General features: G+C 42.0%; 1 protein-coding gene across 1 annotated transcript in view; it reads right to left on the bottom strand.

The window, feature by feature from the left end:
* The window catches only part of LOC124802795 (zinc finger MYND domain-containing protein 10), a 97,622-nt gene that overhangs the window by 15,886 nt on the left and 54,897 nt on the right, over window positions 1–26,839 (bottom strand). Inside the window, exons 5-9 of the mRNA XM_047263797.1 lie at window positions 21,507–21,631; window positions 21,273–21,424; window positions 15,919–16,056; window positions 15,730–15,842; window positions 15,535–15,660 (exon numbers count right to left, since the gene is read on the bottom strand). Coding sequence (XP_047119753.1) covers window positions 15,535–15,660; window positions 15,730–15,842; window positions 15,919–16,056; window positions 21,273–21,424; window positions 21,507–21,631 — 654 coding nt within the window. The remainder of the gene's footprint in view (window positions 1–15,534; window positions 15,661–15,729; window positions 15,843–15,918; window positions 16,057–21,272; window positions 21,425–21,506; window positions 21,632–26,839) is intronic.

The raw sequence follows: 26,839 nt of genomic DNA, 5'->3' as shown, positions 1-26,839 counted from the left end.
CCCAGGCCGTCATCCGTTTCGCCTGGCCACACCGCTGGTAGCCGAACATCTGGCCGTTCACCGGCGGAGGAAGCTCCCCCTCCCGGCCATCTTCCCAAGATGGCCGATGAACCTATAGACCCCATGGACGATGACTGTCCGCCTACTGATAGCGGCGGCAGTGCTCGCTCGAAGCCAGGCCCTCAGCGGCCTTCGAGGTGACCCCTTCTTTCGTCTTCCTTTTCTTCTTACGATGGCACTTATTCACTGGAATATTCGCAGCATTCGCTCCAACCGAGAGGACTTGAAGTTGCTGCTCCGCTTGCACCGTCCGCTCGTTGTAGCCCTCCAGGAAACGAAGCTACGCCCTTGTGATCAAATTGCCTTGGCACACTACACCTCTGTGCGTTTTGATTTACCCCCTGTGGTAGGTACCCCGGCCCATGGAGGGGTTATGTTGCTGGTCCGGGATGATATTTACTACATTCCCATCACGTTGCACACCGGCCTGCAGGCAGTAGCCATCCGCATTACTCTCCCCACTTTTACATTTTCCATTTGTACCGTTTACACTCCATCGTCATCTGCCGTTACCAGGGCAGACATGATGCAACTTATTGCTCAGCTACCTGCACCATTTTTGTTAACTGGAGACTTCAATGCCCACCATCCCCTTTGGGGCTCTCCAGCATCCTGCCCGAGGGGCTCCCTGTTAGCAGACCTTTTCAACCAGCTCAATCTTGTCTGCCTCAATACTGGCGCCCCTACTTTTCTTTCGGACACATCTCACACCTATTCCCATTTAGACCTCTCTATATGTACTCCCCAACTTGCACGCCGGTTTGAGTGGTATGCACTTTCTGATACATATTCGAGCGACCACTTCCCGTGTGTTATCCATCTCCTGCAGCATACCCCCTCTCTGTGCTCCTCTAGTTGGACCATCTCCAGGGCAGACTGGGGGCTCTTCTCTTCCAGGGCGACCTTTCAGGATCAAACCTTCACAAGCTGCGATCGTCAGGTCGCACACCTCACGGACGTCATTCTCGCTGCTGCTGAATATTCCATCCCTCACCCTACTTCTTCTCCACGTCGCGTACCGGTCCCCTGGTGGACTGCAGCATGTAGAGACGCTTTACGTGCTCGTCGACGTGCTTTACGCACCTTTAAACGCCACCCTACAGTGGCGAATTGTATCAATTATAAACGATTACGTGCTCAGTGTCATCGTGTTATTAAAGAAAGCAAGAAAGCCAGTTGGGCTGCTTTCACAAGCACCTTCAACAGCTTTACTCCTTCTTCTGTTGTCTGGGGTAGCCTGCGCCGGCTATCTGGCACTAAGGTCCACTCACCAGTTTCTGGCTTGACGATCGCGAATGACGTCCTTGTGGCCCCTGAGGATGTCTCCAATGCCTTCGGCCGCTTTTTCGCCGAGGTTTCGAGCTCCGCTCATTACCACCCTGCCTTCCTCCCCCGCAAACAGGCAGAGGAGGCTAGGCCACCTAACTTCCGCTCCTCGAATCGTGAAAGTTATAATGCCCCATTCACCATGCGGGAACTCGAAAACGCACTTGGCCAATCACGGTCCTCCGCTCCAGGGCCTGATTCTATTCATATTCAGATGCTGAAGAACCTTTCTCCTGCGGGTAAAGGTTTTCTTCTTTGTACTTACAATCGCATCTGGATTGAGGGACATGTTCCCGCATGCTGGCGCGAGTCTATTGTTGTCCCGATTCCTAAGCCGGGGAAGGACAAGCACTTGCCTTCCAGTTATCGACCCATCTCGCTTACCAGCTGTGTCTGTAAAGTGATGGAGCGAATGGTTAACTCTCGATTGGTTTGGCTGCTCGAGTCTCGACGCCTACTTACCAATGTACAATGTGGATTTCGTAGACGCCGCTCTGCTGTCGACCATCTGGTTACCTTGTCGACCTTCATTATGAATAACTTCTTGCGGAAGCGCCCGACCGCCGCTGTGTTCTTTGATTTGGAGAAGGCTTACGACACCTGTTGGAGGGCGGGCATTCTCCGCACCGTGCATACATGGGGCCTTTGCGGTCGCCTCCCTCTTTTTATTCGTTCCTTTTTAATGGATCGACAGTTCAGGGTACGTGTGGGTTCTGTCCTGTCAGACACCTTTCACCAGGAGAATGGGGTGCCACAGGGCTCAGTTTTGAGCGTCGCTCTCTTCGCCATAGCGATTGATCCAATAATGGATTGCCTCCCAGCTGATGTATCAGGCTCCCTTTTCGTAGACGATTTTACCACCTATTGCAGCGCGCAGCGTACGTGTTTCCTGGAGCGCTGTCTTCAGCGTTCTCTTGACCGTCTTTACTCCTGGAGTGTCGCCAATGGCTTCCGTTTTTCTGCCGAGAAGACGGTCTGTATTAACTTCTGGCGCTACAAAGAGTTTCTCCCACCGTCCTTACGACTCGGTTCCGTTGCTCTCCCATTCGTGGAGACAACAAAATTTTTAGGTCTTACATTTGACAGGAAACTTAGTTGGTCTCCACATGTGTCTTATTTGGCTGCCCGTTGTACCCGTTCTCTAAATGTCCTCCGTGTTCTCAGTGGTATGTCGTGGGGAGCGGATCGAACCGTCCTGCTTCGTCTATATCGGTCGATCGTCCGCTCCAAGCTGGATTATGGGAGCTTCGTATACTCCTCTGCACGGCCATCCATCTTACGCCGCCTCAACTCCATACAACATCGGGGTTTACGACTTGCGATCGGAGCGTTTTATACTAGTCCCGTCGAGAGTCTTCATGCTGACGCTGGTGAATTGCCACTCACCTACCGGCGTGATATACTGCTTTGTCGGTATGCCTGTCGGCTACTGGCCATGCCCGACCACCCGTCTTATCGTTCCTTTTTTGATGACTCTCTCGACAGTCAATACGGGTTGTATGTCTCTGCCCTGCTACCCCCTGGAGTTCGCTTTCGTCGCCTCCTTCAACACCTTAATTTTTCACTCCCTGCAACCTTTCGAGTGGGCGAGAGCCACACGCCACCTTGGCTCCAGGCTCAGGTTCGCGTCCACCTTGACCTCTGCTCCCTCCCGAAGGAGGTTACCCTCGGTTCAGTCTACCATTCCCGTTTTATCGAACTTCGTTCGAAGTTCATGAATATGACCTTCATTTATACAGATGGCTCTAAGACCAATGACGGGGTTGGTTGTTCCTTTATTGTCGGGGCACAAAGTTTCAAATACCGGCTCCATGGCCTTTGTTCGGTCTTCACAGCTGAGCTCTTTGCCCTCTACCAGGCTGTCCTTTACATCTACCGCCACCGACATTCTGCATATGTCATCTGCTCCGATTCCCTGAGCGCTATCCAGAGCCTCAGTGATCCGTACCCGGTTCACCCTTTCGTGCACCGGATCCAACGCTCTCTTCAGCAGCTGGTGGACGTCGGTTCTCCGGTTAGCTTTATGTGGGTTCCTGGCCATGTCGGTATCCCTGGGAACGAAGCTGCAGATGCCGCGGCCAAGGCTGCGGTCCTCCAGCCTCGGACAGCATCTTGTTGTGTCCCTTCGTCAGATTGCAGCAGAGTAATTTGTCGGCGCATTTTATCGCAGTGGCATGCTGATTGGGCTGCACTTACCGACAACAAACTTCAGGCCCTGAAACCTCTTCCCGTGGCTTGGACGTCCTCCTCACGCCCTTCTCGGCGGGAGGAGGTCGTTTTGGCCTGGTTACGAATTGGCCACTGCCGGTTCAGCCATCGCCATCTGCTGACTGCTGCGCCGGCGCCATTCTGCCCCTGTGGGCAGTTGCTGACAGTCTGCCATATTTTAACGGTCTGTCCAGATTTTAACACCCTGCGTCTTGATCTTGGCCTGCCGTGTACTGTAGAAGCCATTTTAGCGGATGACCCACGAGCTGCTGCTCGCGTTCTTCATTTTATCAATTTGACAACCCTCTCAAAGGACATTTGATTCTGCTGTTTTCCTTTTTTAATCGTATGCCTGTCAGTCTGTCTTTTATCGTGTTTTCCGTTTCGTTGCTGTTTTAAACTTGTGACTCGTGGTGCATTCCTCACGTAGTCTGGGCGCTAATGACCGTTGAAGTTGTGCGCCCTAAAACCACAAAAAAAAACCAGATGTCTTGCACCTGAAATGCACGAGGCAATTTATGATTGTATTAGATCTTTCCCATTGTATGAATTGCATTAGTCGTAGGACAAAATATACTACCTGAGCCCTCAGCTATCAATAAAAACAATGTGAAAACTGTTCAGAACGAAATACCCTGAATTAAGATCTGTCTCATACTACACATACTGGAATGATGTTAACAAGATTTTTGGTTACAGATTTGGTAGGCCTCAAATATATGTATGTTGTACCTGTGATGAACTTAACCAGAAAGTTAAAGCCCCTCATCTTAATGAGGTTGCTAAAAGGACAGCTACAGCCAAACCATTAATAAATAAACACCGGAGTAGGAAGTTTTATTCTGCTCTAAAGCATGAATTACCTGTAGAGGGGCAAAAAGAAAGCCATGATCTGTCCATCGCAATTGACTACAAGCAGAATATAACCCTACCAAAGATTCCAGCTCAGGAGCTTTTCTATTTAAGACAACTAACTGTTAGTAAATTCTGCATCAGTAACATTAAAGAAAAGAACAGTATGTTGTACATTTACCATGAAGGGAACGGCAGAAAATCCCCTGATGAGGTCTGTTCTTTTTTATCAGATTTTATAAAAGAGGTGCCACAAAATAAAACAGAGCTCCGTTTATTTTCAGATAACTGCGCAGGCCAAAACAAAATTCAGACACTTCCTCGATATCTTCTCTCACTCACAGACAGGTTGATTTAAGAAAATACAATTTTTCCCTGTGACGTCATAGTTTTTTACCTTGTGACCGTGATTTTGGAATCATCGCAAAAATCTCAAAAAAAATTGATAGAATCTATTCAGTGCACGAGGTTGCTCGTCATATTATAGTACATTCTGTACCAGGAAAGTTTGTGGTGAAAGGAGTGGCAACCACAGAAATTCTGGATTTCAAAAACTGGTGGCCATTGCACTACAAAAAGTATGCTATCTCTGAAGAGACTAAAAGCAAACCCAGAAATAAAAGAATAAAGTTTTCAATTAGTGCTCTTTATCACTTTGTCTATTCCCATGAAAGAAAGGATTACATTAAGGGGTATTTGACAATGAATGGTCTGGTCTGCCACACTTTCTTCATGGCTCTCAGTTCAATGACACCTGCTCTGCCATCACCTCCATCGTACTCTTCTAGGAAAGTTCCCATCAAAAGAGCAAAGACTGAAGACCTGAAGAAAATCGAACCCTACATTCTTCAAGAGCACAAGTATTTCTACATAGAACTATTTTCTTGGCCAACTGACGCTGAAAATTCCACAGAATAAGAAGAATGCATTTTACGTAATCTAGTTGATGACAATACTGGTGTTATATTTTTTTAGTAATTATTGTGATTTGTATCATAAACCATTGCTCTTAATAGTATTTTGTATACATTTGTAAAATAAACAAAATTAAAAAGCAAAGTTTGCTTAATTCTGACATGAGTTTTTTAATTTAGGATGTATTTTTTTAAAAGAGCGTAAATCAATGTTTATAGTTCAATTACACATAGCATAATTACTTAAGGTGAAAATCCTTCTCACATAAACTCAGATATTACTGTATTAATCACATAAAACCACTAAAAAGCATCTATGTTTTGTGGTTTGGAGTTGACACAGTTTTTTGTGTGTCCTGAAAAATTTACTCGGCATGAGATAAGCCCTTTTAAAAAAACTCGATTCAATTGAAGTTTTTCAGCACAATGGTTGTCTTGTGTGGGGATGAACAGCAACAGTACCTACAGAGAAGGCTATATATTGGAATATGTTACTCTAATTTACTAAAATAGGCACAGAAAACGTAAAAGCCATCATCATAGTGTACAGTGTCTGCTAAGCACAGTTGTCAATAGATACTTTCTTTCTTCTGCATGTGTGTCCTGTGGAAGCATTTGTCAATTCTACTTTATAGCAGGGCCAGGTTGACACTTGTACTTTCTCAATAACCTCATAAAGAATATTGAGAGCTGTAGTGGGCTCTCGGTTATGTTAGTGCTTTTTATTGATCAAAAGCAGCTGTTGTGGTCTCAAGTATGACAGAAACGCTGAAGCTGTAGCACTATTGCCTTTCAAATTGGTGCCTGTTACCTGCGGCCAATTGAGGAGATATCTGTCATTGCATTTTTCGACCAGAAGCTGAATGGGGCTGAGCTGACAAGACAAGTATTTGCCCTGTCACTGAAGTTAGTTTGGTTGGCATGTGACTAACTCTGCTGCCTGTTTGCTGCTGCTCTCGGGTACCTCCTGCACTGGATCACCACCAGCTGTTAGCTGGTTGCACTAAACGGTGTAACTGGCTTACACTGGAAATTGGTGCCATGATTTGCCTTTTGCCTGCCCAGGCCTGACATAGTTCCTTCTGCTGGTGACTCTGGCATTGGCTGCCCCTTACTGAGTTAGCAAGTGCTGCTGTCCAAGTCCATTCCAAGCCATTGACCATAGCAAGGTGATGCCTTCAACTGCCACATGGCTTATAATAAATAAATTGGTTATTGCTTCTACGACTGTACAACAGTGGTACATGAGACATTCATATGTGTAATTTTTATTATTGACAATTTGTGACTCACTCATCTCATGAAATACACAAACTTTTTGAATGCATCAATTTTTTTCCAGTTATAACTGTGCCCTGTGTCATCTTATACAGTGAAGTGTGATGCTGACCAAATATATTTGTTTTAACAGTAGTGAAAACTCGTGTCCTACTGCAAGAACCATCACCCTTTACAATTCTATCAATCCCTCGCCCTCACCAATCTTTCATAATCGCCCAGTCCAAGTTGAAACCATACTGGACAGCTTTTGCTCCTTTCACAAGATCCTTTTACTCTGTAACTATAACTCCCTGAATGCTATCATTGCCCTTCAACAATTGGAATTGCATTCCCAACACCCTCTGACGAATCTGTCTCAGCTACTCCTGTCTTATGCCCAAATGGGATTACGTTTAGCCAATAAAGAGCCTACCACTTTGATTCAAACTGCCCCCCCCCCTTACCCCCAGTCAACCCCTCATGGCTCCTCCATCATGCATTGCTAAGTTACTTCACCTTCTACATCCCCAAAATCTGCCTCCACCCTCCATGAAACATACTGTTCATGGACATTTGTAACATTGTCAAACCTTCTGACCCCTGCATAAGTCTCATTCTTTTCTTTACTCTTTCTCTGCAGTGGTACCTCCCTCCAACTGTGATCCTCCTCCCCTTCAACCAATCATCCACTAGTAATCTTCAAGAACTCTCATGTCTAACCTGGCCTCACTTTTGTCCTTAAATCCATGCTCCATAAGTCCAACATTACTGCTAAGGAATACACAGCTATCTGCAATCTGAAAACCAGTCTGGACCTTATTGTTCATGCTGTGCATAAAGGTACTAGCTGCCACTGTCCGTGGGTATCAGTGTGCTGGAATCCCCAGATGGTGAATCCCACTTGTTCATGATTTGTAGTGACTATGTGGCTGACTGTCTTTGCAAAGTTTCAGGCACTTCTGCAGATAAACCTTATGGCTTTGATCCCATTCCAGAAGTCCAATATGAACTCCATCACCTCCTCATGACTTAAGTTTGTCTCAAAAACTGGCACCTAAATCCATCTCTCTTCTCACGCCACCAGCCTTCCACTCTTCCTCCACAAACCCAACCCCATGGGTCTACCTACTTGGCATTCCATTGTGGCTGGTTACAATACTACACAGAGCGATTCTCTCCCATTGTGGACCACTGCCTCCAAACTAGTGTCTGTAAGCTCCCATTCTACGTATGAGGTGCCACTCATTTCTTTCACCATCACCTCAAGAGTTCCTGTTCCAGCTGACTTGTTGGTCACTGGATACAAAGTCCTTGTACGCTGACATCTGCCATGCCCATAGTCTTTTGACCACGGAACACTACTTTCCCCAAAGTTCTAGATACCAAAGTAACCATCTCCTTACTAATCCTCATATTCAGCCACAGTTAATTCACTTTTCAGTGCCAAATCTATAAACAAGTCCGTAGTACGTACTCGCATGGCACCATCCTATGCCAGTGTATTTACAAGTCATGTGAAGAAATCCTTCCTAACCAGTCAACATGTAAAACTCCTTGTCTGATTCAGATTCGTTGATGACATTTTCACGATCTGGACTTTTGGCAAGGACAACTTTAGCTCCATAGCTATCAACACCTATTTCCATATCAACCACCTTCCTAGGTGCACCTCTCAGGTGGCTGTATGTCGTTTCAATAGTGGGCACAAACCACCTACAGTACCTCTACTCTGATATCTATCACTAATTTCATGTCAAAAAGTTTCTACCTTACAGCCTTGCCACCTGGTGGACATTGCACCTTCAGTGGAAAACCAGTTTTGTCGAAATTGCTGACAACATTAACAGAGCCTGTATTGACACACAGTATCCTATCCATTTCGTCCATAAGCAAATCCCTTGTGTCATTTTCTCCTCTTACACCAGTAAACTTTATAACAAGACCAGTACTGCTTTGATCACCCTGGCCTCAACCACATCCTTCACCAGGGCTTCGACTACCTCTAGTTGTGGACAGCATATACCTCATTGCAGGGCTTATCACCCAAAGTTGTGTTGCACTGCACACCCAATGCACAGATTATTCTTGTCCATCCCTATTCCAGTCCTGCAGCACATGGGCCACTCGTTCCCATATAGGTGACGTAGGTGGAAGACCTGTCTCATACACCCATCCACCACCTCCTCCCATGGTCTAGTCACAGGCATGTCCAATCCAATAAAAGGCAGTTCCAAATGTGAAAGCAGCAGTGTTAATATCAGCTGTGCTGTAATTACTAAGCATTGTATGTGGCCACCACAGGTAACTGTCTAATCGCATGGATGGTCATTTCCAAACTGATGCTAACCGTGAACTTGACCGTCTAGCTGGTGACGAAGCTGTGAACCACGATACAGATTACTTTAACAGCTGCTTTACTATGTGTGCCCTTTGGATAGTCCCTTCCAGTGCAAGTTTCTCTAAACTACACAAGCTGCTGTCCTCTCTCCAGCATATAATGCATTCTCATAACCCCCTGGGCTTATATCGGCTGTTTCCCAATGCCTCAACTCTTCCCTTTACTCTACTGTCATTGTCCACACCATTCCTTCCTGTGCAGACTGTGTGCTAACTTCTCCTGCTGATCTGCCTCTCCCCCTACTCAATGTGGACCGTCTCCCCTCCCTGTCTCCATTTCCAACTTCTTTTCCCCTTCCCCCTCTTGGAACTTGTTTTGTCTAGTTGTGAACCCACTGAGTCATTCATCTTTCCTGCTCCTGCCTCTCACTATCCTGCTACCCTCTTTTTGCCTCATTTGTGCCCTGCCCCAAATCCTTGAGCACATGCAGCTGTTCTCTTAATAATGCATTGCCACAGTAATGTTTGTGTGCGTGTGTGTGTTCACTTCCTGCCAGTAAAAGAGCCAGGGGACAAAAGCTAGTTATACTGAGTTCTGTTACTGTTATACTGTAAAGGTGGGTGGTTGCCTTTCCTTTATTTTATAACTAATGTTCATTTAGCCTATATACTATAGTAAGGTATTTAGTATTGGAGTACAATGGCCCAGAGGAAGCGTTGGAGCCTACATATGTGGACACAAATGACTGGTCTACTGGAACCTCGCAGTTCTTTGCACCTATATTGTCTTTCACAATTACAGAACTTGTGAGCCTGTTCCATTGACTCAGAAAATTGAGCTCATTTTGTTTTCACATAGGCAAGGACAGTCCAGATACATATTTTTTCTTAAAAATCCCTGGTAAAATATTACTTTTAAATGTAAAAGAAGGATACTGAATATCAAAGTGTTATTGAGTTATGGGAGAAGAGTGACAAGTAGGGAAAAAGTCTTCTTATTAATAATTTTGGAAAAACATTCACTGGTAGAAACACATGAGAAGCCACTCAGCTTCATGTTCCAGGGAATGCTGCACATGGGAATTGGACGTGAATGCAGGGGAGGTGCAGCTGCATTCACAACTAGCATTGTTTGCGATGAAAGCAAGAACAGTATGACACTGTAACAGTAATAATTCAGTAGAGCACTCTGTATGTTGCATAATGAATGGGACAGTGTGATTTGTGTGAAATGTTCAGTCTATCAGCATACAGTGAAGTCATTTTAAGCGTAGACAATGCACACATTGTTACTTTATTAGCAGAAGAAATGGCCTGTCAAATTTGTTTATGCAGCAGCGCATTTGGAGATGTAACTGCTATTGCAAGAGGAAAAAACATTGTAGATCTGCGATGTAGTGGTTGCCCAGGGTCAACACCAGATGATGCCCACTACTTACGAATTGTAGCTCACAGATAACCCATGAATATGGAAAAGCTGTGCACTGTCTTTTTGTAGGCAGCTGGGAGTGCATTTCAATCTAGACAGTAAAACAAAAAAGTCGATAAACAAACACCTAGAATGGAACCTTGCTCAAAAGCTTTGCAGTCTCTTTGCAAGAATTAACTGGTGAAATTGTAAATGAAAAATCATTAAGTGGTTCTCTGCTAATGGGCTCTCATTAAACTTTGACAAAACACAGTATATACAGTTCCACATGCCGGCCGCGGTGGTCTCGCGGTTGAGGCGCTCAGTCTGGAACCGCACGACTGCTACGGTCGCAGGTTCGAATCCTGCCTTGGGCATGGATGTGTGTGATGTCTTAGGTTTAATTAGTTCTAAGTTCTAGGGGACTGATGACCATAGATGTTAAGTCCCATAGTGCTCAGAGCCATTTGAACCAAAGTTCCACACAGTAAATAGAATGAAACCATTAATAAATATAGACTTCGATCAGAAATCGGTAGATAAGGTAGAATATTCAAAACTTCTAGATGTATGCATTGATGAGGGATTGAACTGGAAAAAACACACTGAGGATCTGCTGAAACGTTTGAGTTCAGCTACTTATGCTATTAGGGTCATTGCAAATTTTGGCGATATACATCCCAGTAAATTAGCTTACCACATCCATTTTAGTTCTCTGCTTTCGTATGGCATCATATTCTGGGGTAAGTCATCATTGAGTAAAAGAGTGTTCATTGCACAAAAGCGTGTAATCAGAATAATTGCTGGAGCTCATCCAAGATCATACTGCAGGCACTTATTTAAAGAGCTAGAGATCTTCACTGTAGCCTCACACTATATATATATATATATATATATATATATATATATATATAAACTTATGGAATTTGTTATTAACAATCCAAACAAATTCAAAAGTAATAGCAGTGTACATGGCTACAACACTAGGAGAAAGGATGATCTTCACTACTCAAGGTTAAATCTAACTGTGGCTCAGAAGGGGGTAAATAATGCTGCCACAAAAGTCTTTGGTCACTTACCTAATAGCATCAAAAGTCTGACAGATAGCCATATAGCATTTTAAAAAAATTAAAAGAATTTCTTAATGGCAACTCCTACTCATTAGATGAATTTTTGGATATAGTAAGTGGGTAATTTCCCCAACCCCCACCAAAAAATGTTAAGTGTCATGTAATATTTCTGGAATGTAATATCTTGTATAGACACCTTTTATTAACCTGACACGTTCCACATCACTACGATGGAACAAATACTAATCTAATCTAATCGGAAGTAGCAGTTTGTCTGATGCCTGATAATCATATAAGATTGTGGAGGCGGCCAAATTCCAGCACACATCTCAAACATGTAGTCCTTCTGTTTCGCTCTCAAACATATAGTCCTTCAGTTTCGCCAAGGAGATGGGTCAGTCATGTTATGGGCTGGTCTCTTCTATGAATGTCGGACACCATTCATCACCATAGAGGGTAATCTGAGGGCTGTGCAGTATCAGGGCAGGAACCTGAAACCCATTAGGCATCTTTACCATCGGGTGAGCCAAGGGTAGGAGTGGTGGTAGTCATAAGAGTCACGGCGTCTCCCCCTCCCCCTTTTCCCAAAAAAGGTAAAAGCATCTATAATTTAACACATGTGAGTTCTCAAATTTATAAACTACCTTCCAGAGAATAAAGTGGCTTAAAAAAACTAAGTTTTATAAACGACAAAGAATTCTAGAAATTAGAAGTTACAGGGACTTTTCAATTTCTGTATTTCTCTAAAGTATGATTTCTTGAAAGTTATGCTACAGAAAATTACTAAACACGACGTAAGAAAATTATCATGATTATTACTTTTCTTCATACAGTTTTCGCTTTTTAAGTTAAATTTTTGTAGTTTTGACTCGTAGGAACTGATACTCTAACAAAGAATTTTACTTTAGTCTGCTACTGCAATATAACACTGCAGGAATAAAACAAAAACAACGAAAAAAATAAATCAAACTTAAGTTGCAGAGAAAATGCCCCAGTTACAGCAATAAAACACAGTGCACACACAAGCGTTTGCCAACAGCAAAATGTGCCGAACGCTTTAAGACGAAGACTATGCAATACTTAATAACAAGAAACTACATCCGATGAGCGTGACATAACGTTCAACATTACGTTCGTTTAAGAAGTTGCCAGCGGGCTTATGCGCATGCGCAAAAAAGGCTTTGATTAATCGTTTCCGCACAGGTAGTCAATTTATTTGAAACACTATTGGCCAGTTAACACTATGCGGAATTTCAACTGCACGTTGTTCTCTTTGGGACGTAATGGCATTATGTCAGTGAAGAACTAAACATGAGATAACACAGCACTGGTACTTCAAGAAAGTTTGCATTCCGAAAACCACATTGAAAAGTTTAATAACAGCGTGGGACCTAGTTCTTTATGAATCCGGACATACGAATGTGCTCTTTAAGTCGAATTATGGATTTTAGTATGTTTTACGAAATTCGAATGCTCTTGGAGTATCTCCTGATGGCCGGTTTCGTTTATGACGTAATGTTATATCTCTTAATGTCATATACATACGAAAATACGGGCTACCTGCGTCGTCGTAGCTGCGCAGGCACAGTAACGCCGTTTTCTGGTGTTCTCTGACAACTGCTGAAATGAATTCTAACAAGTCGCGGGAAAATATTGCAATAGGTCGTTTGAAAAGCGTTTGCATTTCATTTACGTTACGTGTGCGAATGTGCTTTGAATTTCTTAAACCACAGTGTTTGATTCTCATTTAAACCTCAACACTTTGAGGTCCAGGCACTTAGAAGAATTTCGAGCCCAGAAGACCAGACATTTACGTCATTACTTAAAATTTTACTAGCACATTTGTGTGATGTATCGAGGTATAACACATGCAAAAAAAAAAAGACAAATATTATGTGTGGAAACTTGGCTTTCCTTGCAGCTACACTATGGATGTTAATTTAAACCATGAACTTTTCCTATTTGTGTTTTCGCGTTACTTAACAGTGATGTTACTATGTGTCCTTTGATCTGAATCACTGCTTTTACGTGCGACACGTCTTCCGAAAGACGAAAACCGAATTTCGGAAACCGTTTTTCGCTGTCGTGTTTCATGTTAAAGGTCTAAAGCGGATTTGCTAGCCCAGTTAACTACGGCGCCTGGAAAATAGCAGATATACTTTGATTTATTCAGCACAATCGCTGTTTATCTACGGTTAGACGAGGTGTAAATAGCTTCACTGTAGAAAAAGCCAGTACTTCAATATTAGTCGAAATTTTTAAAAACAAGACGAAACCTGACAGTCCAAGCAAGTTTCAATACCGGCTGCGTACACATGGCAGCGAAAATCGATTGCGAAACTGGTAAACCGGCAACCAGAAGCAGATTGCCAGAATCGATTTTGAAATGTCTACATGACCACTCAGAAGCGGTACTGGGAGATCAGTTTACGAAATCCGGTTTTGGAAGCCCCATGTAAACGCGATGAATATCTGCTGTCATCGGCTGGCGAGATCACGTGACATGAGATATGATTGGTTTACAAAAGCGCACCGCGATCTCGATTTCAATGTTTCGGAAAACTTTTAGTGTTTGTTGGAATTCGACTATATACTTTAGTAATACAAAAATATGTAGCGTACATGTTGCTGCAGATCGAAGATCTTTGATCTTTCTGGAAACGTTAGGTTCGTTTGAGCAGTTGCCAGACAACAGGCTGTACTGCGCAAGCGGTAGTCACGATGACGAGACAGCTCGTGCTTGCTCTGCTTATACGCTTTTCGTCGCATTTCTGTGTGGAATTTCGTGCATGGTGGGGCATCACGTGACCATGTGCAGCCCTACGGCATGTTATTGAGAGGACCTAGGGAGTTGTACCAGGAGCAATTGTTTTATCAATTCTACACAGATAAGAAATGCAAATAAGAAAGCAGTTCTTGGCGTATTATTCATTTCAAAACTAGACTCCACAGCTCAAAGTACCATAACATTCTGCTATCTGGTAACTTAGATTTTTTTTTTAATTCATACTCTGCAATATTGTTTTGTAGCCAACAGTGCGGAATAAACACTTCATTTCAAATAAACTAACTGCCTCAGCGGAAAAAATTAATAGAAGCAAATTTCTCTACAAAACTGACAGAAATAGCTTCATTAAGACATTAATGGCTGATTGCTAATAACGTGGAAATAATATAAAAACAGAAAATTGAAACTACTAACTTATTTTAGTCTTTCTTAGCGACAGCCGCTGACATTGCACAATCCCCGCCCATTTACCCCCTCCACACCGACCAAGTGCACGTGTAAAGTCTATGTCCACGCCGTGTGGCGTCACTTTTCAAACGTGATCTTTCCAAAACACCTTTTTTCTGAGGTTCTTTCCTAAAGTGGCGGGAGGTTCTACGCCGGTGTATAAAACCTTAACCATTCAAAGGATTGATAAGTTTTAGGATCCCGAGGGAAAGTATACTGTCACTTAACACGGAAAATTGTATTTTCACCCGGAAGAAAGTGTACTTTTAATCGGGAAATACCCCGGAATTTTCTTCCTTGTCCTCGTATACACACAGTCATAACAAAATCGTACGTACATATGGCCACATTGAAAGTGGAAGTGGAGACCGAAATATACTGACTCCGACTCCCCCTCCAGGCCACACACTAGGAATGGAACAATCCTGACTAGCTTGCAAATGAGGATCCAACCATGTTCAAAGCACAGGGTTTAGCAAAATGATACTCAATGTTAGCAACAGATATCGTTTTCACAGATGTGTGTTTCAGACTGACTGTATGTTCGCTTATTGTTCTTAATTCACAGTGAAGTTATGCTTTTTTTAGTTTTCTCCCACAGTTGATTCTAAGCCTACACACATTAATAGGTATGCAGATTGTGGAATCCCAGCTGCCTCCAAAAACACAGTGTACATCATTTTCGCATTCTTCATGTTATCTGAGGGTTACAATTTGTAGGTAGTGAGTGATCATCATCTTGTGTTGACCACTATGTAGAAGACCTACAATGTTTTTTCTCCTCCAATAGTTATTAAATCTGGGTAAAACAAGTTACTTACAATACAAACGATTCTTTTTTGGAAAACTAAATTCTACTCTTACCGGCCACAATACCAGAGAGCTTTGCAACGTGAACACTTTTTAGCAGCACGTTCTCCACATTCGGCACATGTTGGTGCAGTACCAGCGAGTTTCTCAAGTGTTTCTGGATCGTAGGCAGAACTAAGCCTACAGAAAAATTTCATTAGGTCAGTAATTCATTTATCCTGAGAATGTTGTCTATAATGTTAATCTTACCTCTTAGCAATTTCAGCCATATCACCTTGCTTGCAGTGAAATAGAACTTTAACTTGTCTTTGAGCTATTCTTTTCCATTGAGTTTCACTTCTTCTCAGTAAAGATTCTCTGATCTGGTATGATGGGAAATAATCAGACAGCATAGGAAGGCATACAAGACCACTAAACTCCACTGATGTGCATTCTTACCTGTGGCAGAACTTCTAATATTAGTGGTTTTTTGCCAGTGGGGGGAACCTGTGATACTGCAATATGACTCAGCCAATATTGTAGCTCTGAGAGAGGTGACAGCTGATCAACCAAGACATCGTGTAGATAACCTTGAAGCTTAAAGAGAAAATAAAATGTTTCAAGATAGCAATGAATTCTGAGTAAATGGACTGTTATAGGTCATAATCATCTTCATCGTGTAAACATAAACCAACCACTGATTATAAGATTTGATGATATTTAGGTTAGACCTTTTATGCTTTTTCTGTACAGCACTAATTTGATTAGTTTAATACTGTGATGAGATGTCTGTAGCAGTTTTTGGCGTGGCCAGTAACAATTTGTCACAAAGCATTGTGATGGCAAAACATACACTACTGGCCATTAAAATTGATACACCAAGAAGAAATGCAGATGATAAATGGGTATTCATTGGACAAATATATTATACTAGACCTGGCATGTGATTACATTTTCACGCAATTTGGGTGCATAGATCCTGAGAAATCTGTACCCATAACAACCATCTCTGGCCATAATAACAGCCTTGATATGCCTGGGCATTGAGTAACACAGAGCTTGGATGGCTTGTACAGGTACAGCTGCCCATGCAGCTTCAACACGATACCACAGTTCATCAAGAGTAGTGACTGGCGTATTGTGACGAGCGCCAGTTGCTCGGCCACCATTGACCAGACGTTTTCAATTGGTGAGAGATCAGGAGAATGTGCTGGCCAGGGCAACAGTCGAACATTCTATGTATCCAGAAAGGCCCGTACAGGACCTGCAACATGCGGTCGTGCATTGTTGTTGTTGTTGTTGTTGTTGTGGTGGTGGTCTTCAGTCCTGAGACTGGTTTGATACAGCTCTCCATGCTACTCTATCCTGTGCAAGCTTCATCTCCCAGTACCTACTGCAGCCTACATCCTTCTGAATCTGCTTGGTGTATTCATCTCTTGGTCTCCCTCTACGATTTTTACCCTCCACGCTGCCCTCCAGTACTAAATTGGTGATCCCTTGATGCCTCAGAACATGTCCTACCAACCGATCCCTTCTTCTAGTCAAGTTGTGCCATGAACTCCTCTTCTCCCCAATTCTATTCAATACCTCCTCATTAGTTATGTGATCTACCCATCTAATCTTTAGCATTCTTCTGTAGCACCACATTTCGAAAGCTTCTATTCTCTTCTTGTCTAAACTATTTATTGTCCATGTTTCACTTCCATACATGTCTACACTCCATACAAATACTTTCAGAAACGACTTCCTGACACTTAAATCTATACTCGATGTTAACAAATTCCTCTTCTTCAGAAACGCTTTCCTTGCCATTGCCAGTCTACATTTTGTATCCTCTTTACTTCGACCATCATCAGTTATTTTGCTCCCCAAATAGCAAAACTCCTTTACTACTTTAAGTGTCTCAATTCCAAATCTAATTCCCTCAGCATCACCCGACTTAATTCGACTACATTCCATTATACTCATTTTGCTTTCATTGATGTTCATCTTATATCCTCCTTTCAAGACACTGTCCATTCCGTTCAACTGCTCTTCCAAGTCCCTTGTTGTCTCTGACAGAATTACAATGTCATCGGTGAACCTCAAAGTATTAATTTCTTCTCCATGGATTTTAATACCTACTCCGAACTTTTCTTTTGTTTCCTTTACTGCTTGCTCAATATACAGATTGAATAACATCGGGGGGAGGCTACAACCCTGTCTCACTCCCTTCCCAACCACTGCTTCCCTTTCATGCCCCTTGACTCTTATAACTGCTATCTGGTTTCTGTACAAACTGTAAATAGCCTTTCGCTCCCTGTATTTTACCCCTGCCACCTTCAGAATTTGAAAGAGTATTCCAGTCAACATTGTCAAAAGCTTTCTCTAAATCTACAAATGCTAGAAACGTAGGTTTGCCTTTCCTTAATCTTTCTTCTAAGATAAGTCGTAGAGTCAGCATTGCCTCACATGTTCCAACATTTCTACGGAATCCAAACTGATCTTCCCCGAGGTCAGCTTCTACCAGTTTTTCCAGTCATCTGTAAAGAATTCACATTAGTATTTTGCAGCTGTGACTTATTAAGCTGATAGTTCAGTAATTTTCACATCTGTCAACACCTGCTGTCTTTGGGATTGGAATTATTATATTCTTCTTGAAATCTGAGGGAATTTCGCATGTCTCATACATCTTGCTCACCAGATGGTAGAGTTTTGTCCTGACTGGCTCTCCCAAGGCCGGCAGTAGTTCTAATAGAATGTTGTCTACTCCCGGGGTCTTGTTTCGACTCAGGTCTTTCAGTGCTCTGTCAAACTCCTCATGCACTATCATATCTCCCATTTCATCTTCATCTACATTCTCTTCCATTTACACAATATTGTCCTCAAGTACATTGCCCTTGTATAGACCCTCTCTATACTCCTTCCACCTTTCTGCTTTCCCTTCTTTGCTTAGAACTGGGTTTCCATCTGAGCTCTTGATATTCATGCAAGTGGTTCTCTTTTGTCCAAAGGTCTCTTTAATTTTCCTGTAGGCAGTATCTATCTTACCCTTGTGAGATAAACCTCTATATCCTTACATTTGTCCTCTAGCCACCCCTGCTTAGCCATTTTGCACTTCCTGTCGATCTCATTTTTGAGATGTTTGTATTCCTTTTTGCCTGCTTCACTTACTGCATTTTTGTGTTTTCTCCGTTCATCAATTAAATTCAATTAAAATCAGTTGGTCATGCATTATCGTGCTAAAATATACGGTTTCGCAGGGATCAAATGAAGGGTAGAGGCAAGGGTCATAACACATCTGAAATGTAACGTCCACTGCTCAAAGTGCTGTCAATGCGAACAAGAGGTGACCAATGGCACCCTATACCATCACGTCGGGTGATACGCCAGTATGGCGATGACGAATACATGCTTCCAATGTGCATTCACCATGATGTCGCCAAATACGGATGCGACCATCATGATGCTGTAAACAGCTCCTGGATTGATCCGAAAAAAAAAAAAAAAAAAAAAAAAAAAGACGTTTTGCCATTCATGCACCTAGGTTCGTTGTTGAGTACACCATCGCAGGCGCTCCTGTCTGTGATGCAGCATCAAGTGTAACACGCAGCCATGGTCTCCGAGCTGATAATCCATGATGCTGCAAACATCATCAAACTGTTCGTGCAGATAGTTGTTGTCTTGCAAATGTCCCCATCTGTTGACTCACGGATCGAGACGTGGCTGCACGATACATTACAGCCATGCGTATAAGATGCCTGTCATCCCGACTGCTAGTGATACGAGGCCGTTGGGATCCAGCAAGGCGTTCCGTATTACCCTCCTGAAGCCACCGATTCCATATTCTGCTAACAGTCATTAGATCTCGACCAACGCGAGCAGCAGTGTCGCGATACTATAAACTGCAATCGTGGTAGGCTACAATCTGACCTTTATCAAAGTCGGAAACATGATGGTACGCATTTCTCCTCCTTACACAAGGCATCACAACGACGTTTCAACAGGCAACGCCGGTCAACTGCTGTTTATGTATGAGAAATCGGTTGGAAACTTCCCTCATGTCAGCACGTTGTAGGTGTCGCCACCGGCGCCAACTTTGTGTGAATGCTCTGAGTAGCTAATCATTTGCATATCACAGCATCTTCTTCCTGTCGCTTAAATTTCGCGTCTGTAGCATGTCATCTTCGTGGTGTAGCAATTTTAAGGGTCAATAGCGTATATCAAGTGACAAATGTGACACACCATATAGAAGAAGTTTGTTGGTAAGAAGGTTAAAATTACATCAGCGTTAAGTTTTTTTCACTAATAAGTACATGAAAAGCTATGGTTTTGATTTTTTTAACAAATATTATAAATTACTGTAAACATAGGAAATGTAAATCTTCTAATCTGCATGTAATGAATTTTCTTGTGTCAGTAGTCTTAAAGGATTTTCGAATGACAACATTCTCCACCTTGACTGTTATGAAATGTATTTATTTATGATCACAACTTTGGCTATGGTGCCATTCTCTATGAAGTGCATCAATGCATATTCATTTCTGGTTTAGATGACATCATCTTCTTATCAATCATGTTTAAATGATTATATATGACATGAAATATGGTTGAATATGCATTGACACATTTCAGAGAGAGCTATTACTTGAAACTGGCACAGTAGATGTAACCAAGCTGTGTGTGTCACACTTGTCTACAAGAGCTTACTGTCATAGGGATTCGTAAAGTATCATGATGGTCAAGCATGTGCACAATGTTAACTGGAATTTTTCTTTTGCTATAACTAAAATGTCTCAAGTCAATATCTGAATGTGGAATTTTGGTCATAAAGATACAAAAAACTTCCATTTTATTATCATCTTTTCAATTGGTTTTAAAAACAAATAGTATAACAGTAATGTGTTGCATCAGTATTGATGTATACATAAAACTCCATGGAGTAAACTTCTTTTTCTTTTTTGATGGCTTGTATCCTAATTTTTAGTATTTTCGTGGTAACAGAAAATATTGGGTAGAGTGGAAACTGTGGAATGTTTGAAGACCACCACTCACTGTGGAATGTAGTTAGGGACAAATAAGCACACAAACAAGCTCACCTTATGAAGTTGCTAAGAAACAAAGAATTAATGCATGGGCACTGATTACTGTGCTGTTGTGTGTCTCAATTCTGTGGCATGGCTGTAATGCATGATTATCTTTGTTGGAGTGGGATAAAAATGGAAGAAGCGAGGGCAAAGGAGGAGCATGGTCTAGAAAAGGGGTAGAAAAGGCAGGACAACAGGAGATGAGGCTAAAATTTTTTACCTATGATCTGACAGGGGCAACTACATTTTCACACATACATGTCTGATGTAATTTGAGTGCTCTAATATATTCCAAAAGTTTCATCATCCCATCACTCATTCAATTATCTCAGCAACTGACAAGGAAGGTGCTGTGCGATAACAAACTGACATGGAGAGGGTAATATGTAGAAGCTGAAGACAAACAGAAAAGTATTCAGTGTACAGGAGTGTTCATTTCTTTCTGTATAAAGGAACCTAGGCTGAAGACCAAATTTTAAATAACAGCAGTTTAAAACAGTTCTGCCTCATTAGCGTCATTTAGAGTTTCCTCTGTGATTGTAATTGTTTGAAATAATTGACTGTAGTTTCTGCAACTTTGTTTTACAACATAGATGCATTAACTGATGAAAGAATACACACTTATGAAACAGGCACAATGGTAGAGTTGTAAAACCTAAGAGTCCATTAAAACATTCTGCTTAGTACTTCAATGTGTAGAAAGCACAGTAATCTGAAAATTCCATTACAGCATTTCATAATACTTACCTTCAGTAGTTGTTGTTTACGGTACTCATTCATATCGTAATATGTTGGAAATTTTGGATCCAGGAGTAATTGTCTGAGTGTTAGCCATACTATACCTTCAATTCGAGTAAGTTTCATTTTGTCATCATCTTTCACCTTCTTCCAACTTCCATCTGGAATATAAGGGTGCTGTGTAATGTTAGTTTATAACACATATTGTAGCATTTGAAAAACAATAAGATGACCACATTTTACCAATATATTTAATTGTTGTTCCATCCTTATCCTCTCTTTGCCATGGAGTCGTTTCAATGAGGTTTAGAAGCAGTAGTGGAATATCATGGGTCTCAAATACTCTTGATGTTGCGCTGATTGGCAAACTGAACAATAAATTGTTTTGTTAATTTCTTTGATATTGAAGTTTTAATTGTTAAATTTGATGTCACAGCAGCTGTATAAGGCACAGTCAGATGAAAAGAGGCAAATGGGGGAAAAAAGTAAGACAAAAGTATTTGCTGTAACTGTTAATACATTTATCTCACTGTGGGACAAGGTGATCAATGCCTTCTTGGAAAATTGTTTGCTGTTGCCTACAGAATTGTCATTGCATCCAGGCATACACCTCTTCATCTGAAGCAAATTGACAGCCACTAATATCTTTCTTCAGGGCTCAAAAAAATATGGAAATCGCATGGGGCAAGATCAGAGCTGTGTGGAGGATGTGTAAGGGCTTCCCAGCAGTACTTCAGCAGTGTACTGGAAATGACCTTGGCAACATGTGGGCTCACATGTTTATGATAGGCTAATGAGTAGTGCCTTGTTGGTAGGAAAACATGGTACACTATTTAGTGAAATCACCCAGAAAGTCTGCAATCAGTATGCGTTGTTCATGTATTCAAGGGTCATTGGTGCTACCAGTAGCATGGCACATAAGTACCACTTTTCCATTTCACAGAAAATGTAGATTGTTTCTACTGATTTGTGGCATTAATCTAAACTTTAGGAATGTCACTGTCTTGCACTTGATGTTCACCAGAACTTAAATGGATGATGGATCCAGTGTTGGCATATGGGTGATGAGATGAAGTATGCTAAGCAATCCGTAATAGGTGCTGACATTCATCATGGAGTCACCAATGTGGAGAGGGTCCAGGTAGGGGCACTCAATGCGGATAGTAAACCCTTAAATCACGATAAGCACACTTCAAACTGTTGTAGCGGCACCACCGTTTAGGATAGGGAAAGTTAGTTTTGTGCAATATTCTGAGCACAAGTTACAGCCAGGTGCAGGCTGGATTGCAATGAGTTACGCATACCAACAGCTGCGAAATAGAATAGAGGCCACAGGGCCGTCAGATTGCTGAAAGAGTATACATAGCGGTTTTGCATGTTGCAAATCACAGGCAGAAGGGTCCCACTAGCAAACCTAGCGTGTTATGAGTATGTGGCGCGAAAGTGGCGCGTATGGCAAAACAGAGGCGGACAGCCACATATAAATGGGTGCGGGTTTCTAACGAGATTCATTCAAGTGTGGCAGCTCTCCTGGACAGTGGGGCGTGTCACACACATGCAGCAGCAGATTGGGCGCCAGTGTTCCAGTCCACAGCGGGTCGCTAGTTCGACCCTCTGAGGCTGACGCGGGGTCCGTAGCCAACTAGCGACGGGCCACTCCACGACTCGCTACGGCGGGCAGTCGTCATGGCTTCCAACACATGCTGGAGGCATCCTGGGGTGAGCGCCGCAGATTTGGACTCTGGATCGCGGGCGCTTGTTGTCACCGCAATCTTAGCCATGCCAGCGAGAAGCACGCACCTGGCTGCCTGCGGCTCACACCAAGCGGCGCTGAGTTGGCAGGGTTGCAGACCACTGAGTCAACTGCTGGCATCCTGACGACTCCGCATCTCTGCTGCCATACAAAGCCGACAACAGTGTTGCGTGCACGGGTCACTGAGGCAGCCATTCCACACCAAGCTGTTTCACAGACAGCGAAGTGGTGTCCTCAGCATTGCGGGACCCAGTGACACACATCAAGAGGGATGGGGGGACCGTAGCTGGAAACAATACATTACTTGGAAAGCTCAGACGAGTCTTAATATGGTGCCTTCTACCTCTTCCCGCTACATTTGGTGTTGCTGTTACATTCGATGACAGAAGTTGCCACTACATTTGGTGTCAGAATAGCAGACATCGCCTGTCCAGTACAACGTTCGAGCCCACTGCCCGCATTACATTCACAAGATGTGTAAGTTTTGACCAGTTTTCTTTTGAGTATTGGACGTTCTGGGAATGAAAGCAACACAACGGCAGAGTCAGGGACGCGAGGTGTGACGGAACCAGAATCGGTGCGGATTTTGTTGGAAAAAGTAGCACAGTTGACAGCAGACAATACACACTTGAGAATACTGACAATAACAGACCATTTTTCGAGGTATGTGTAGGTGGCGGCTATGCCAAATCAACAGGCAGCAATGGTCGTGCAAGTGTTAGTAAACAACAGGATTTTGAAGTTTAGTGCACTGGAGACAATAATTACTGACCAAGGGACCAACTTCATGTCGGATTTAATGAAGGAACTGTGTAAATTGTTGAATGTAAAGAAGTTGAGGACGAGTGCATTGCATCCACAGGCCAACGGAAGGACAGAACGGGTACACAGAACAATCGGGAAGGTGCTGAGTTTTTATGTAGATTCTCATCACAATCAGTGGGATGAGTATTTGAAGCATATTTTATACACATTCAATGCAAAAGTCCATACAAATACTGGCTTGTCTCCATATGAGGTAGTGTACGGGCGAAAAATGCCGTCACTGTTTGATTTGGTGAGGCTAAAGAAAGGAAGGACCGATGAATCTGTACGTCAATTCGCAAGGACAATTCAGGATGTTTGGAAATGGGTACAAAAGGCGAATACAAAGGATTTGGAAAGGCAGGAAGACGCAGTAAAGCAGAAAGGAAGTTTACTGCAGTACAGAGTGGGGCAATGGGTAATGCTGTCCAGCCCCTATACACAAAAAGGGAAAAGGAAGAAGTTCCTCATGAGGTATCAAGGGCTACACCAAGTTGTTGAAACCACATCTCCCATAAATGTTATGCTTCAGCTGCCAACTAGAACAACGATAGTACACACTGGGCGGTTACAGCCATTTAAGGGTTGCCTGGATGTGATTCCAGGCATGTCACAAGAAGGAAAGAGGAAGAAAGAGAGAGTGAAGAGAGGTGCTAAGCACAGAAAAAACCAGGAAGATAAAGTACAGCATGAAGAAGTTATTCAGACATCAAAAGCACTGTATTATGTAAAAGAAATTGATAACTCCAATAATAAAATGAAGACTGTCTGGCAAATAGTTAACAAGGAGACAGGGAACAATAAAAAAAGAGCTGTAGAAAACTTCATAATCAAACATGAAGGGAATCTTGTGCAAAATCCTGAGATCATAGCTGAAATCTTTAATAAACACTTCCTGTCAGTGTCTGAGCAAATAGGCTGCAAGGGTTCTGTGAATGATGCCCTGACCTTTTTGCGAAATGCTTTCCCTAACAAAATCATCCAAATGCATATTAGACCTGTTACAGTATCAGAAATTGAAAGAACAATTGCCTCCATGAAAACCAAGAACTCCTGTGGAGTAGACAATATTTCTAGCAAATTGTTAAAGCAGTGTTGTACTTCTGTAAGCAATATACTGTGTCATATTTTCAATGCCTCTTTGCAGCAAGGAATTGTTCCTGATAGACTAAAGTATGCTATCGTGAAGCCTCTCTTTAAGAAAGGGGAGAAAACTGATGTTAAAAATTTCAGACCAATATCTCTCCTGACTGTGTTTTCAAAGGTACTAGAAAAGCTCATGTATTCTAGAATTTTAGAACACCTACATAAATTCAATATTCTCAGCAAACATCAGTTTGGTTTCCGGAAAGGTCTGTCAACTGAACAAGCAATATATGCTTTTATAGATAAGGTTTTGGAATCTCTAAATGAGAAAATGGTGACAACAGGGTTATTTTGTGATTTATGTAAAGCCTTTGACACTGTGAACCACCAAATACTGTTACTGAAGGCAGACCATCTAGGAATAAGTGGTGTAGCAAATAACTGGCTTCAGTCATACCTGACAGAGAGGAAACAGAAAGTAGTCTTAGATAAGTCAGACAATTTGTGTGGTGGAATGATTTCATCGGAATGGAGAGACATAAATTGTGGAGTTCCACAGGGCTCTATTCTTGGTCCTTTACTGTTCCTGTTATTTATAAATGATTTACCTTATTCTTCAATGATTCAGTGCAATTTTACCATCTTTGCAGATGATACTAACATAATGGTTAATGGTCTTAAATGTGAAAATGTTCAAGAGTCTGTTAATACTATTCTTATAGATTTAATGAAATGGTTTACTGCAAATGGTCTTTGACTTAACCTGAGTAAGACTAATTATATTCAGTTCACCCCAACTGCCAAAACTGAGGAAGAAATGACTGTTAAATATGCCACACAGGTCATAGAAAGAGTGGAAGTAACAAAGTTTCTAGGCGTGAAGATTGACTGTAGAGTAAACTGGTCCCATCACATTTTAGATCTTTACAAGAGACTCAGCTCTTCAGTTTTTGCAATGCGAATCATCTCTGTCAGTGCAAACTTAAGCATTAAAAAAGCTGCATACTATGGTTACTTCCATTCTTTGATGGCATATGGAATTATTTTCTGGGGAAATCAACCTCTTGCAAAGAAAATATTCATTGCTCAGAAGCGTGTTGTAAGAGTGATGTCTGGTGTAGATCCTAGATGCAGCTGCAGAAGCCTATTCCGGAATCTGGGAATTCTTACAACTACTTCTCAATATATATACTCACTTATGTGTTTCATAAGTAAAAACACTGATTTATACAAATGTAACAGTGAATACCATCAGTATAACACAAGGAGGAAACATGATTTCCACACTGAAGGTAAAAATTTGAAGATTGTGCAGAAGGGTGTACAGTCCTCTGGTATAAAGATATTTAATGCTCTTCCTCCAGAAATCAAATGTGAAATTGCCAACAAATCTACATTTAAAGAGCTTCTGAGGCAATTTCTTTTAGCCATGTCATTTTACAGTTTGGAAGAGTTTATGAAACACAGTGAGAAACGGCCTTAAAATAAGATGTATTATCATATAAATTGAACATTAAGCTGAACATTCTTGTCACATATGTAACTCTTTTAGTGTTAACTGCTTATATTTAACAGTCTGGGTTATATGACCTTTTCAGGTTTAATTTACTTTGTTTTATACCTGTAATCTGTAGGTCTAAGGATTCTCATTCCATTATATTGTGTTATGGATCATTGTAGTGGTTAAGAAACTTTATATTCTTTACCTGTAAACATAGTGTACAAGTACTTGTCATTGACAATGTAAAAATTGACACACACTACATCCATGTGAAATTGTCACAGTTGGATCCATGGTGTAAGAAATAAATAAATAAATAAATAAATAAATATGCTTTGCGATCCAGAAAGTAGTAGAGTATTTGTAGTTTTTTTTTTATTTTCTTGTCATGTATTTGTCATGTATCATTGGGTTTGTGTAGAGTAATTAGGC

Source organism: Schistocerca piceifrons, chromosome 6, assembly GCF_021461385.2.
Source record: "Schistocerca piceifrons isolate TAMUIC-IGC-003096 chromosome 6, iqSchPice1.1, whole genome shotgun sequence".
Classification (NCBI taxonomy): Eukaryota; Metazoa; Arthropoda; class Insecta; order Orthoptera; family Acrididae; genus Schistocerca; species Schistocerca piceifrons.
The sequence above is the reverse complement of the archived record's forward strand: the minus strand, read 5'-3'. Positions and strand labels throughout refer to the sequence as shown.